This window comes from Castor canadensis, chromosome 9 (assembly GCF_047511655.1).
Source record: "Castor canadensis chromosome 9, mCasCan1.hap1v2, whole genome shotgun sequence".
Taxonomy (NCBI): Eukaryota; Metazoa; Chordata; class Mammalia; order Rodentia; family Castoridae; genus Castor; species Castor canadensis.
The window spans coordinates 79,541,712-79,554,639 of NC_133394.1; the positions used below are offsets into that span (position 1 = coordinate 79,541,712).

Below are 12,928 nucleotides of genomic sequence, written 5' to 3' on the forward strand. Positions count from 1 at the left end.
ATGTGTTTCCTCATCAATCATTTATTTCACATTGGGCTAAGCTCTCAAATGCCAGATTGGTATGTGGCAAATTAAACATGATTCAAGTCAGAGAAATGGATGAGTGCCACTATCTAAATGGGGCAAAATAACTAAAATCAATAAAAACTCTCAATTCTAATGAACTAGGCTGAACTTGAAATTGCTTCACTGGTTTTCTTCCTAACAGTTACGTATTAGGTGTCTGAAACGGACAGTCCGTTCTGTATCTCAGTGCCCAGAAAGATGCTAGCTCATCATGGGCACTTGATAAACCCTGGATACCTGCTCCATAACATACATTATCTACCACAATCCTGGTTATGAGGATTATGGGGACACCTTGTTATTCATACATATAAACTCTGCTGGTGGATATTGCTTTCTCTGTTCTAGAAATGAGAAAGTTTTTTGCACTTGCTCAGTGCTCAGTTTATAAAGCAAGAAAAGTGGAGAGTTGAGGGCAGATCTCTCTCTCTCTCTCTCTCTCTCATTCAAATGCCTCTGACATTAGCCAAACTGCAAAAATGCCTTAAGTAGGTAACTTTTAGTTTCTGTTAAATGGGTATGAAAAGTATCAGGTAAACTCTTCATTGAGTTGATCTATTTAAAGACAATTTTTATAACACTCCTGTTTCTTTACTTTTAAAGATACAAAGGATAAAGTTTCCCTCTGTGAGTACACCTTGAAGTAGCTCATGCTGAATAATTCAGCTCAGTTTCCACAGTGAAGTGGCTGGTCCACTGACTATTAAATGCTGCCTTTTCACCAGTCTTCCATTCAGCCAGTCCTCCTTCCATTCTATGCTCATTCTTTGAGAAGATACAGTGGCAGCCCTTTCCTGGAGCAATCAGCTCTGTTTCTGAGCAAATTTAGAGCTATTCCTGGCTGGAGAACACCCACATAATTAGGGCACAATGCCTGTTCCCAGGGGTAGCCTGCATGACCCTGCGGAGAAAGCTTCTCAGATGCATTGCAATGCAGAGTGTGGGCACCTCACTTTTTTTCCACAGTGACTTTTACCAGCAAGACAGCCATTGCTTTGCTCCTCCCCTACCTTGTAGACATCCAGCTCTCCACACTGCTGATCAAAGCGAGTGTAGAGGGCATTGAGCATGGTGATGACCTGCAGCGGTGAGCACTGGGAGCAGATGGCGGTGAACCCCACGATGTCCGAGAACAGCATGGTGACGTTACTGAACTTCTTGGCTTGCACTACCTGGCCCTGCCACAGCTGCTGAGCCACCTCACAGGGAAAGATAGAGCACAGAAGATCCACAGTCTTCTTCTTCTCTTCCTCCAGTGCTTGGTGGGCATGCTCTAGGGTGGCCTTGAGCTTCCCCAGCCTCTTCTTCAGGCTGTCTTGAGCTCGAGCTTGTTCACCTATTAAGACCACATCTCTCAGTGCGTTATGGATTGGGATGTCAGACAGGTAGAGCCCTCGTCCTGTAAAGTCTTCTAATCTGTCCACACAGGGTGACCCCAAGAACAGTATCACGCTGGATTCAACAATGTATATCATTTGGCCTTTGAGATCCATAACCTATAAAGCAAAGGAGAACCATTTGGTGCTTTTTTTTTCAAGTTCCCACACTTTTCTGAGACAAAAGGAGTAGATACAATCATAATCCTTTTGTGCTTAAACTCTGTTTTTCAACTTGCTATAGAAGAACAATAGGGTTTTTAACAGTTCTTATTCTCTATGCAGTCTAAAAACCATGCAGATAGATATTCAAAAAATATATTGGAATATAAACTAACAGAAATTATGATTTGCAATGAACATGCAAAGCATTCTTGCTTCAAGGCCTTCCACACATGTGGTGGTGCCTTTGATGCTGTATGCTTTTGATAGTCCCTAGTTAATCTAGAGTTGATTATTTGCATGAAGACCTAGTCTTTCCTTATTTCTTTCTCTCTTTTCCTTTTTTTCTTTCGCTTTCTTTATTTCTTTCTTCCTTTTGCTCTCTCTCTCTTTTCTTTTTTTTCAGTCTTCTATTCTAGCAAGCTTCTCTTCTCTTCCTCTCTCTCCTACAAGCTAATTGTTCCACCTGACAGATATGGAAGGTAAAAAGCCTCCAAAATTTGTCCTAACATTCCTTCTGTCCTGAGACAGAGCTACCTTTTGGACATCATTATCTCCTCAGGGTCTACAGCATGACATAGCTGGGCTGTACTGGGAGGTCATATCCTTTTTTCAATTTTGCCTCAAGCACCTAACCAAGCTGTGCTCCATACCACAAACAAAAGAACAAAGCAGCCGCAGAAAGAAATGTAGCCAGGTGCCCTGAAAGATGCAGGCCTCCAGTGCTCATCCCTTACTATGAGATTTACCTGCGAGGACGTGGGAGGACAAGTGTGCACATGCGTATTCACTATCGCAAGGAGTCAAAAACAGCCCAAAGGCTCTTTAGTAGGAGACTAGTTAAATTAAATGGAATACAACCATGTAAACTGTTTAGTTACAAAAGTAATTGTAAAACAATATATATATTTTTGCTGTAAACAAAAATTTTTTTGTAATAGATATCTTTGAGTAGTACCCGTTTTTAAACATCTAGATATATCACTTTATGATAATAATGATAAAGCTTTTTTTTTGGACATTGGGGATTGAACTCAGGCTTGGCACTTGAGCCACACACCCCAGTCCTTTTGCTTTGTAGAATTTTTTGGTTTTGGTTTTTTCAATATAAGGTCTCATGCTTTAGCCCAGCCAGCCTCAGACTACTATGCTCCTACGTCTGCCTCCCAAGCAGCTGGGATTACAGAAACGCACAACCACATCCAGACAAGGTGCTTTGATTTTGGGGAACAAACAGTGCTTCTGATGGGATCAGATATTTCTAAGACCTCTCTCATATCTGTTTGCCATGTCAACTATGAGTTAGCAAACTTTCTTTACTGAAAGTAAATAATTGTCAAAGTTCTCTACTATGAAATGGCAGAATATGTCTGCATTCTGTAGCAATTAATGAAACAAATTATTTTTCTATGTCTCTTAAATATTGATTAAAAATCCATTTAGTTGTCTCCTAGAACACACAGTTTTTGTTTATTGCAAAATGATATCTTTTTTATTCAAACCAAATCAATTATTTGATAATAGTTGAAAACAATTTTCATGTAAACATTTATCTAATTTAGTCACAAAGCAATCCATTAAGATTTTAAAAGGCAAACTGCATTCAATAAATATTTGTGAAGAAATGAATAAACTAAGGGAGCAAATGAATAGAGAAAAGATTCTGTTTTAAGTCTATCCTAGCCTTAAAATTATTTGAGTTGTTTTAAACATAAATGTGTTATCAATGCATTTGAAGTGGTGTGTACATTTTTACCTTTGAGCGTTTTGGTCCTTGACTATGAAATAACTTACTTTATATTAAATATAATATTATGCCTTCCTTACCCTTGAAGACTTCTTCTCAGAGTTGTCCCATCTCCTCACTCGGATGACAAACTGCATGTTCAACATAGTCATGATCCCACTGAAGGTTTGGTTGATCTTTGGAGTCAGAATTTCAAAGTGCTCTTCAAAACTGGGCTTTCCTTGGAAGTCCCTCTTGTTCAGCAGCCTTCTAATGCCATTGCCAAGTTGCAGGATAGTCAGGTCTCTGTCAAACATGAAGTGGAATGGGAACGTCTTACAGAAGAGGGACACAGGGATCACCAGCGAGGACTGGGGTTTGCCAGGAGACAGGGATGGCTTGGTGCTTTTCACAAGAACAGAGTACAGCAAATAGGGCTGATTGACAAATTCAGGGCAGTCGCTTTGGAAACAGGGAGGCATTAGGGACACTTCCACTTCGCTTTCGTACAAAATGTGAGCAGCTGCCTTAATGACGCCGGGAAGAATCAGGGCTGTGATTCTCTTTGGGAAGAAATAGTAAACATTCAAGAAATCATGATCTTTATCCAGGCATAGGATGGAGGCGTCTTCCAGCCTGCCCTTCTTCTCAGCTTCTTGGCAATGGCTGCTCTGCTTCAGAAGGGTGCTGAAGCTGTTTAAAAAGTCCTTCAGAGTGCCACCCACCACGCCCAGGATGTGCTCGTCTTCCTCGTAACAAATTTTGAAAAGTTCTTCTCCCAGAGATTCTTTGATGCGCTCCACTGGAACTCCTGGAAGCAGATAGCATATTTTCTGCCTCATCAAACAAGTCAAGTGGTAGCACTGTGCTTTTACACCTATTTTCAACTTATTTAATTTGCTTATTTAATTCCTTTTATTCCTTTTAATAAGAGTTCCAACCTAATTCAGAAACCTATATTTAAGTTATCAACATAGATGAGCTTCTAAAATGTGGTAAATCTGAATAAAAATCCTCAAATTTTTTAAAAAATGATTGACACATTACTTTTTCTTTTTTTTAAGTTTTTAAATTTAACTATCAAAGAATGGTTTCCTGTCATCTTTCTGTGAATGACAAAAGCAATAAATATTCATGAAGGGCCTCTCCTTTCAGAAAGCCTAGATTAGCATAAGTGTCACACACTGTAATTAATTTAAAATCAATAGTTATGAAACGATTTTATTTGGAAGTGTTTATGAAGTTTGGAGTTTTTTCTCAGTACAGTAGCAGTATTGTCCTAGTATTTAATGTGACCTGTGTGAATGTTTGCTTGAAATGTATCATTTACTTTCTAAAGCTTCTTCTAAAACTTCCTTTTTCCTTATACTCTGGTATGGATGTAGGAAAATATATAAAAAATAATACTGCCCTCTTTAAGGCACTATTGGGATATATGGGGTATACTGAGAATAGTGTGGCTCCTCATAAGAGCTCAGTATAAATTAGACATTATTATTATTATAATTTTTAACAACTTTGGCTTTTAAAAGGATGTAACCTCTAGACCAATGTACTCAAACTTTGAAAAGGACGGTATGACAAAGTCACTCATCCTTTTTTTTTTCCTTGAGCTAATTATTAATGTGAGAAAGCTAATAGTCCTTTTCTCCACGGTTGCTTCCAACCTTTAAGAATATTATTTTACCTTATTGAGCAGAATTTTTTGTGTATAAATGAGGAATGCTTAGGTTCAAAAGCAAAGCCTGTGAATGTCTGTGAGTCAGGTTCCCATCCATTCTTATCTACTTTTTAGCAAATAAATATGAAACAAAGAGGAAATGTTTGGGATCAAAGAAAACATACAGTGTGAAAGTTACTCTTTCATTAACGGAATACATTTTGTTGATCATTTCATATTAGGAGACAATAACAAATAAATACCAATATTTTTGGAGAAACAGGTATGAGATATGCTTCCTAATTGCATATATACTTAAACAATTCTGATACCTGCAGCAATTGCTTGGTCTGCAACTAGTTTTTCAAAGTCTTCTCTTTCCAAGGATTTCCTAGAAATAATTCAATATCTTGAATTAGAACACTCATAAATGAATGCTATAATTTCAGATCATGTATGATATATAGAAATGTTGACACATAATTTTGTAATGGCAAGTCTTGATTAGCAATTAAACAGGAAAGGAACAGTGACATGTTTGATTCAAAACCATGTTGGAAACTGCAACATACACACAACACGGAATGTCTTATCTGTCCTAGGGAAGCATATTTACCTCTGAGGTTCACTTTACATAGGCCAACACTAAGGAGAACCTGTGCTGGCAGGGAACCAGAAGTGTGAACTGATCAAGAGGACAGAGAAGCTGGGGACATAGCTTATAGTGTGTTTGCTTTGTTTGCTAGAGACCTTGGGTTCTACCCCCAGCAGTGCAAATTAAAAAAAAAAAAAAAACAAAGAAAAGAAAAGAAAGGATACATATGTATATATACGTATATATATATATATATATATATTTTTTTTTTTTTTTGTGGCACTGGGGCTTGAATACAGGGCCTACACCTTGAGCCACTCTATCAGCCCTTTTTGTGTTAGGTATTTTTTGAGATAGGGTCTCATGAACTATTTGCCCTGGCTGGCTTTGAACTGCTATCCTTCTGATCTCTGCCTGAGTAGCTAGGATTATAGGTGTGAGCCACTGGCACCCAGCCACTATATGATATTATATCCACTTTGGATCTGGAGATCCTCAAATCCCTTGGGACGTATTTCTCTATTAGAATCAATATTTACATGTGCTTTTCCCACCCCATTTAAGTAATTTCTGTTGTTTTCTAACAAAAGAGATCAAAAGTCTTCATTCTTTTTTTAATGAATTTTTTATTAGGATATATTCGTTATGGGGGGGATTCATAGTGACAGTTCCAATTAAGTTTATATTGTATACTAGTTACATTGCCCCCACTGTCTTTCCCCTCCACCTTGTCCCTGCCTTACTTACAGCAATTGCAAGAGATTTCGTTGTTCTATTTCATAGAGGTATATGAAGTCCGTCAACCATATACCCTCACATTAATCTTCTTCATTCAAAACCCTTCATTCTTTTTTTTTTTTGAGATGCCAAGAAAAGTTTTTATTGCAAGCACAGTGAGCAGAAAGAGGTGTCTTCTCACAAAGTGGCCACAAGGTCTGCCATTAACTAAATCTCTGACAACCCTTCTTTGGTTTAAAGCATACAAGTTACCTTCTTGCTATCAGGTGTACATCATTTCTGCCATATGGGACATTTTCTTGGGAATATACAAGTAATACACCATGTGGCCCAATGGGTCCTCAATGGTGACATCATTCACATAGACTCAAGCTTGCTCAGAACAGGAGCAGGGAGAGCCAGACAGAGTTCTGGTGTGCAGCGATTGAGAGTAGTCCTCCAGCGTAGATCTTCATTCTGGGGCCAAGGGAGGCACATTCTGCAGACCTGAAAAGGAATACACTTCCACATCATGCCATCTCTTACACTGGCACTCCTTGCCTACACATCCACATGGCTTGCCCTGGCTTAGCTCGGAAACAGATTGAAAGTCAGAGAGATCATTGGCCTTGAGACTTGCTTGGGTAGCATCAGAGGAGTCTTCTGTTTTACTCTGATGGAAGCCTTGGCACCGAAGTTCTCAGAGGCTCAGTGACTGCCACTGTGTGATTAGTATCGAGAGAAGCAGAGCTTTCTCCTGCATTGAACTCTTTAGGGGTTGAAATTCCCAGCCCATTACTGCCATCACCAGGGTCAGTCTGGCTTCTGTGCTTGAGCTGGCTTGCTGGAAGAAGTTATTGTACTGCGATGTATGAACTTTGGAGGATGAAGGACGGGAGACTTAGAATGTCTACGATGCTGAGTTCTCACTGCTCCTCATGAAGACTTCCTTGTAGACCCATGCCAACTGTCTTTAGATGCACATGTGGTTTTAGGTTTGGTATCATCTGCTGTCGTTCTGACTGATGCTCTGACATTTGTGCCTTTTCCAACAGACCGCGATACAATGGACCCTGATGCATCCACTCTTAGTTTCTTGAAAGTAGTTTGTAGACTCTCCTTCTCTCCATCCTTAGCTTCGGATTTCATTGTGAAAGTTTTTGCTCTACTAGGGATGTTCCCGTTGATACTCCTCGCAGATAGGGTGCTCTAGTGATTCAGCCCCTTTAGTTCAGATCGTCTCTCTCCCGCTGCCGCGCCTGACTCAAAAACTCTTCATTCTAATGCTGCCATTTCCCAGCACCCACACTATGAGATGTGAGCAGAGTTTAGCTATTCTAGACAATCTAGAGTGCAGTGCAGTGCAAACTAAATTCCCTACCCACACTTTCTAAAAACACAAGCCAGCATGAGCCCTTGCACTGACCAGCAAGCATATACTCATGCACCACATGTGCGCACACACACACACACACACACACACCAGCCATGAGTTCATACACACTGTGATCTGATCCCAGAGAAAGAAAGGAAGCAAAAGCTGTCTGAGCAACTAAGTGGAGAGGTGTGACAATAACTATATGGAAACTCCTTCCCTTTAGAAAAGTATTAAGTAGGGAGGGGAAGGAGTCCAGTCCTACAATCAAGGGCAGTGTATTGTTTTGTGTATTTTTTTGCCTTTCAAATCCCAGAAAATAATAAAAGGAGTTGAAGCAGTTGAAATTGCAGCTCAGTTGCCAAAAAGCAAGTGACAGAAAGAAAGAGGATACCCAAGAGCTAAACAAAGCAAGGCGGAGTCATTTAGCATATCAGCAGGCAAATCTTATCTCAAGAGAATAATCAGTATTTGAAAGTATTGCCCATTCTTTTTCTTTTAGAAATCAGGAAAATGGGGGAAAGATTTTTCAAGATTTCCAAATGAAATGATTATGAGATGTGAGCCGAGCTTAGTTATTCTAACAGCATAAAATTTTTTGATGATTTGAGATTCATTTCAAGAGGTACATGCTGGGAACACATCCTCATTGCATATCTGCATGTGCCTGGAGGAACATTTCAGAACACAAAGCCCTGAGAATAAATTTGGAGGGGAACAGCTGCCAAGGACTTGAGCAGACAGATCCAGTAGCACAGCAAGAATGACTTGCGGCTATCTTATCAGCTTGACTGAGAATTAAGGTCAGAGGCATCTGGAATGCTTTTCCTATCACTCCTATAAACAAAGCTTCTGTCAGACACATTGATTCACACTCTCTCCTTCTGGACCAGCCATGACCCTTCTTGGCTTGGTCTTGCTGCCTGCAGTTGGTGCCAAGTTTGTCAGCAAGGAAAATCCAGCACAGATAATCCACAGGGCAGATTATCCACTCATGGGTAGGAGACAGATGAATGAATTTATAAACTATACACTTAAAGTCTGTTGGTGTAGCTCAACTGGTGAAGTACTTGCCTGTCAAGCACAAGGCCCTGAGTTCAAATCCAAATACCTCAAATATATATACTCAGTGGTGGTAATGATTTACAATACTCCAGTGTTCTATTTTGCAAATTTAAACTCGTGTTTACTCTATAATTCACAAATTAAAATATCCCTTGAAATTTCAGGAAATCAAAACCAGAGTCAAATTATCCAATCAGCAGTAAATATGCCAAGTTACTTTTGAAAACTTAAATACAGAAATCAGAATTTTTTTTTCAATGTCACTTTGCATTAAGTCTTTTTAGAAACCTTTTTAAGTACAATTTTAAAACAGACTTCAAGAAGAAAAGGATAAAGAGTGCTGATATTCAACAGTGAGACCAAACCGGTTGAGCATACTGAACTACTTTTCTAAGGATTGTTTAAAGCCTTTGCTCCAAGCCTGAAATCTTCCCCCTCTCACCCTGATACTGGCACGTCCTGGATGAGTTGCTAAAGGCTTTACAGTTGAGATGTGAGGGTCAGGGTGGCAGGTGTCTATTGTACCCTACTTGGACTTTGGTGGCTTCTTAAACTAAGAATCTGTTTTGATTTGGGGGATCTATGTCCAAATTGCTGTTAAACACTGAACACATTACCTATCCCTCAGTATGAAAGAATAGGCCTTATACAACTTGTTAAAACTGGTAGCATGGTTAAAGTCACAGGCTCTCAATAAACTCATCAGCAAGCTTGACCTGGAGCTCTGACTTTTCCTAAATAACTGTAAAATGCCAAACATTTTCTATAAACCCAAGTCGAGTCATCTATAAAATGTGAAAAGTAAACATACATTCAAGTCAGTAGCAGCTAAAACACTTCAGGTCTGGCAATCCATAGTGAAGCAATAATGTGCATACATTCAGTAAGTGATGGCTGTCTTCAGCAATATAGGTAGTTGTAATTGGGTTCATACTATGAAAGTCAGACATACCTGCTTTCTTTTATTTTATGCTTTGCCAATGTTCTCTGAAGTGCCAGGTTCAGCTGTTCAAACTGGAAATGAAGAGAAATGTTTTAAATCTTTCCTTGCATAATAATTTATTTGAAAACATATATTTTAGAAATTTATAAGGCTTCTTAGGAGGAAACAGAAACATTTTTACTTGAATGTCAAATGTAGTGGATTTGCCTTTTGAAAACTGGGTCTCTTTCTATTTACTTTTTAATCTTAAGGAGAAACAATAAGCTCAGAATAGTTTGAGTCTGATTGTGTGACGGTCTCATTGACAGCCACATGACAGTCAAGCTGAATCGGAATTCAAACAGAAGATTCCAGTTTGAAACATCAGGTCTTCTTCAATGTACGACTCTGTCGGCATCACTCCTCTGGATCAGGAAATCTCTCTGGTGACAGTGCCACTACTGCCACCTGGGCATGACTTAAGCCAAACAAATTGCTGTTCCTTTCCTAAACCCCGCCCCAAGCCACCCAGTGACTTCAGTGCTCTTTGCCTGCACATTCATACTCACACTTCATATATTCTAGTCTCGAAATACTGCAGTTACCTCTATTTCTTCCCTTTTTTTTACAAATCCATTAAATCAACAGTCACTAAATCAGTTAATCTTTATTTATTTAAAATGAGTCTTGGGGTTTTCTTTGAATTCTCAGCAAATAATAACTTTGTTCTTTTTATTGATTTCTGAGTATTTCATGAGTTTTCTGATTTTGCAAGACAGAGGGATATAAGTCTCCATCTTAATAAATACTTGTTGACTATTAATCTCTGTTAACATCCCTTTCTCTCTAAGTAAGAAGTAAAACATTGATAAGCCTTGTTGACTTTTTTTGCATTCTATAAAAAATGTTACATATCTCTGTGGTATAAATAGCCATTGATTGATTTTGTAGTTTACTCAGAAGAAAGTAAAGAATTTTCTGGCCGTGTTCCAAGTTGGGAAATTCCTCTTTCCTTAATAACTATAGAGTTTCCAATGGTCAGATCAGGCAATGGTGTTAAACAAAATAGAACATTTTTGAAAAGGACCTTTAAATTTTAAATGTGTAGGTAAAATTTAGAAATTTAAAATTTATTGAAAGAAAATGTAATCATTAAAAAGGAATTAAAGAGAATTTAAGTTTACAGCATGGATCAATTTTTCTGACTGATGGGGAATAGAGATGGAGGACACATGTGCCACAGGACATGTTCCTTGGGACACATGAGTAGGTCCTGGTGAACTGTATGACAATGAAAGGCAGGAAGGCTGGTAGGTGAGGAATAAGTTCAGAAAGGAAAACATGGGCGTGTTCCTTGGCAGTCCTTCCCATCAAGAGAGAAGACAGCTCAACTGGTGAGCCTGTGAGGGAGGCACAGCACCCAGGGCACATGAGAAATGAACTTTCTCAAGTGTCTACTATTACTCAGCAGAGCTGCTCTGGCATTACTAGCCACAGAGTACTTGTGTAATACAAACCCATGCAACCATGGGCTTCCAGCACTTCCTTCTTCCTGAAGAACACATTCCTGTGGGGAAAGGGTCAGGAGTAAAATGAGGGCTGCTGCCTCTGTATGCACTCCCAGTTTTCCTTCAGAGCACTGCTACCTAAGAGAGAAAACTATTATCTGTTTCTTCCATGGGAGAAAAAGCTCCTGCAGGGCAGGGGGTACTTGTTTTGTTCACCCCTATATGTCCAGAACCTAGAACAGCACCTGCTCATAGGAGATGTTCAATACATACTTACCGAATGAATGGAGAAATGAACAATATTCCTTCTGTCAGCTACTCAATGCCTTGAAGGCTTAATCTACAAAATTTTATCAGAGAGGTGTTATAATCAAGTATAGTATTACTCTTAGCTTGCTTAAAAACAAATTATTTCCAAATTAAACTAATTTTAATTATATTTGTTTATATACGAATTGCTGCTCTGATCAGGAATTCTTAATTTTTTTTCTGGGGCTGTGAATTAAACTCAGGACCTTGCACATGCTAGGCAAGCACTTGCTCACTGTGTTATACCTCCAGCTCTAGACCAGAAACTTTTGATGGGCTAGGAGGAAAAAACAATCCGACCAATTCTGTCACTGGAGAATTTTCCATCCTCCTTAATACTACTAGAGACATTTTTCCCTTCTTTATATTTCTAATTGAACCATCAAGACACTCTTTTGCCCTTTCAGTCAAGATCCTTCATGGTGTTTTTGTCCTTCCCACTGTCACTAGAAATGTCTTTTATTGGTCTGTTTTTCCTAACATACACTGTCATAGTAAGAGGCGGAAGGCAGACTGCTCCTGTTCCCACCATTGCTGGGCTTGGTGAAGCAGATGTATTTCTGACTTTCCATTTTGAATCAGAACTTATTTTCTTAGAGAAAAAGTGTTGATGTGTTAGAAAGCATTAGTAGCAGACTTTAATGACATAATGTGTTAATGGACTTTTGTGAAACTCTACCTTCATTTTATACCATCGTTTTTCTGGTAAATGTTAAGTTCAAAGCAAAACACACGCACACACAAAATCCAACCTATAAGCTTTCCAGGGAAACCACTGATCAGTAAAAGTGTGGTTCATGGACTTTCCTACCTCACAGTTGCATTTCTTGTGATACATCCTGAGATGACATGAGACCACATGAGAGATTCAGCTTTAAGTGAGACCTGTCACACACAGTTAACCTCAGGGCCTCATGACATAAACTCAACCACTGCAAGACTGCTATGTATACCATCATTCTATACACTAATTTTTTACTTTATTGTGATATTTTAAGACTAAATACAATATTGCCTCCAAATTATTATTCCTTACAATTCAACATATATAGAGCATTGCACTCTTCTCTGTTTCTTAGCTGTCCAGCATTCAAACTTCCTTATATTTTGGAATTTGGGATTTGTACAAATTAAGTGCTCTTACATCTAAAATCCTCAGATCTTAAATCTAAATTTCTGACTTACAGAAATCTGTTCTTAGAATTAAATAAAGCATTACTTTCAAGTTAATTTCTCTCTCTCTCTCTCTCTCTCTCTCTCTCTTAGTAGGATTAGGGTTTGAACTCTGGGATTTGAGCTTGAGCTACATCTCAAGTCCAAGTTTGCTTCTCTTTAATGAACAATTGTCTTTTGACTTAATGGAGGATACACAGGTACTCTTTAATAAAACCATATTAGTTACCATATCATTAGTACATTATATATGAGTATTTCAAGAGCAACTGTT

At 38.7% G+C, this 12,928-nt stretch overlaps 1 protein-coding gene and 1 pseudogene across 4 annotated transcripts in view; both read right to left on the reverse strand.

Annotated features, from left to right (window-relative positions):
- The window catches only part of Gucy1a1 (guanylate cyclase 1 soluble subunit alpha 1), a 67,721-nt gene that overhangs the window by 21,246 nt on the left and 33,547 nt on the right, over window positions 1-12,928 (reverse strand). For all 4 annotated transcript variants that reach the window (XM_074041770.1, XM_074041767.1, XM_074041768.1 and 1 more), the window contains 4 exons: window positions 9,695-9,756; window positions 5,323-5,381; window positions 3,432-4,141; window positions 1,077-1,562 (listed from right to left, as the gene is read on the reverse strand). In XM_074041770.1, the coding sequence (XP_073897871.1) occupies window positions 1,077-1,562; window positions 3,432-4,141; window positions 5,323-5,381; window positions 9,695-9,756 (1,317 nt within the window). The remainder of the gene's footprint in view (window positions 1-1,076; window positions 1,563-3,431; window positions 4,142-5,322; window positions 5,382-9,694; window positions 9,757-12,928) is intronic.
- On the reverse strand, window positions 5,868-9,669 carry LOC141410930 (oxidative stress-responsive serine-rich protein 1 pseudogene; annotated as a pseudogene).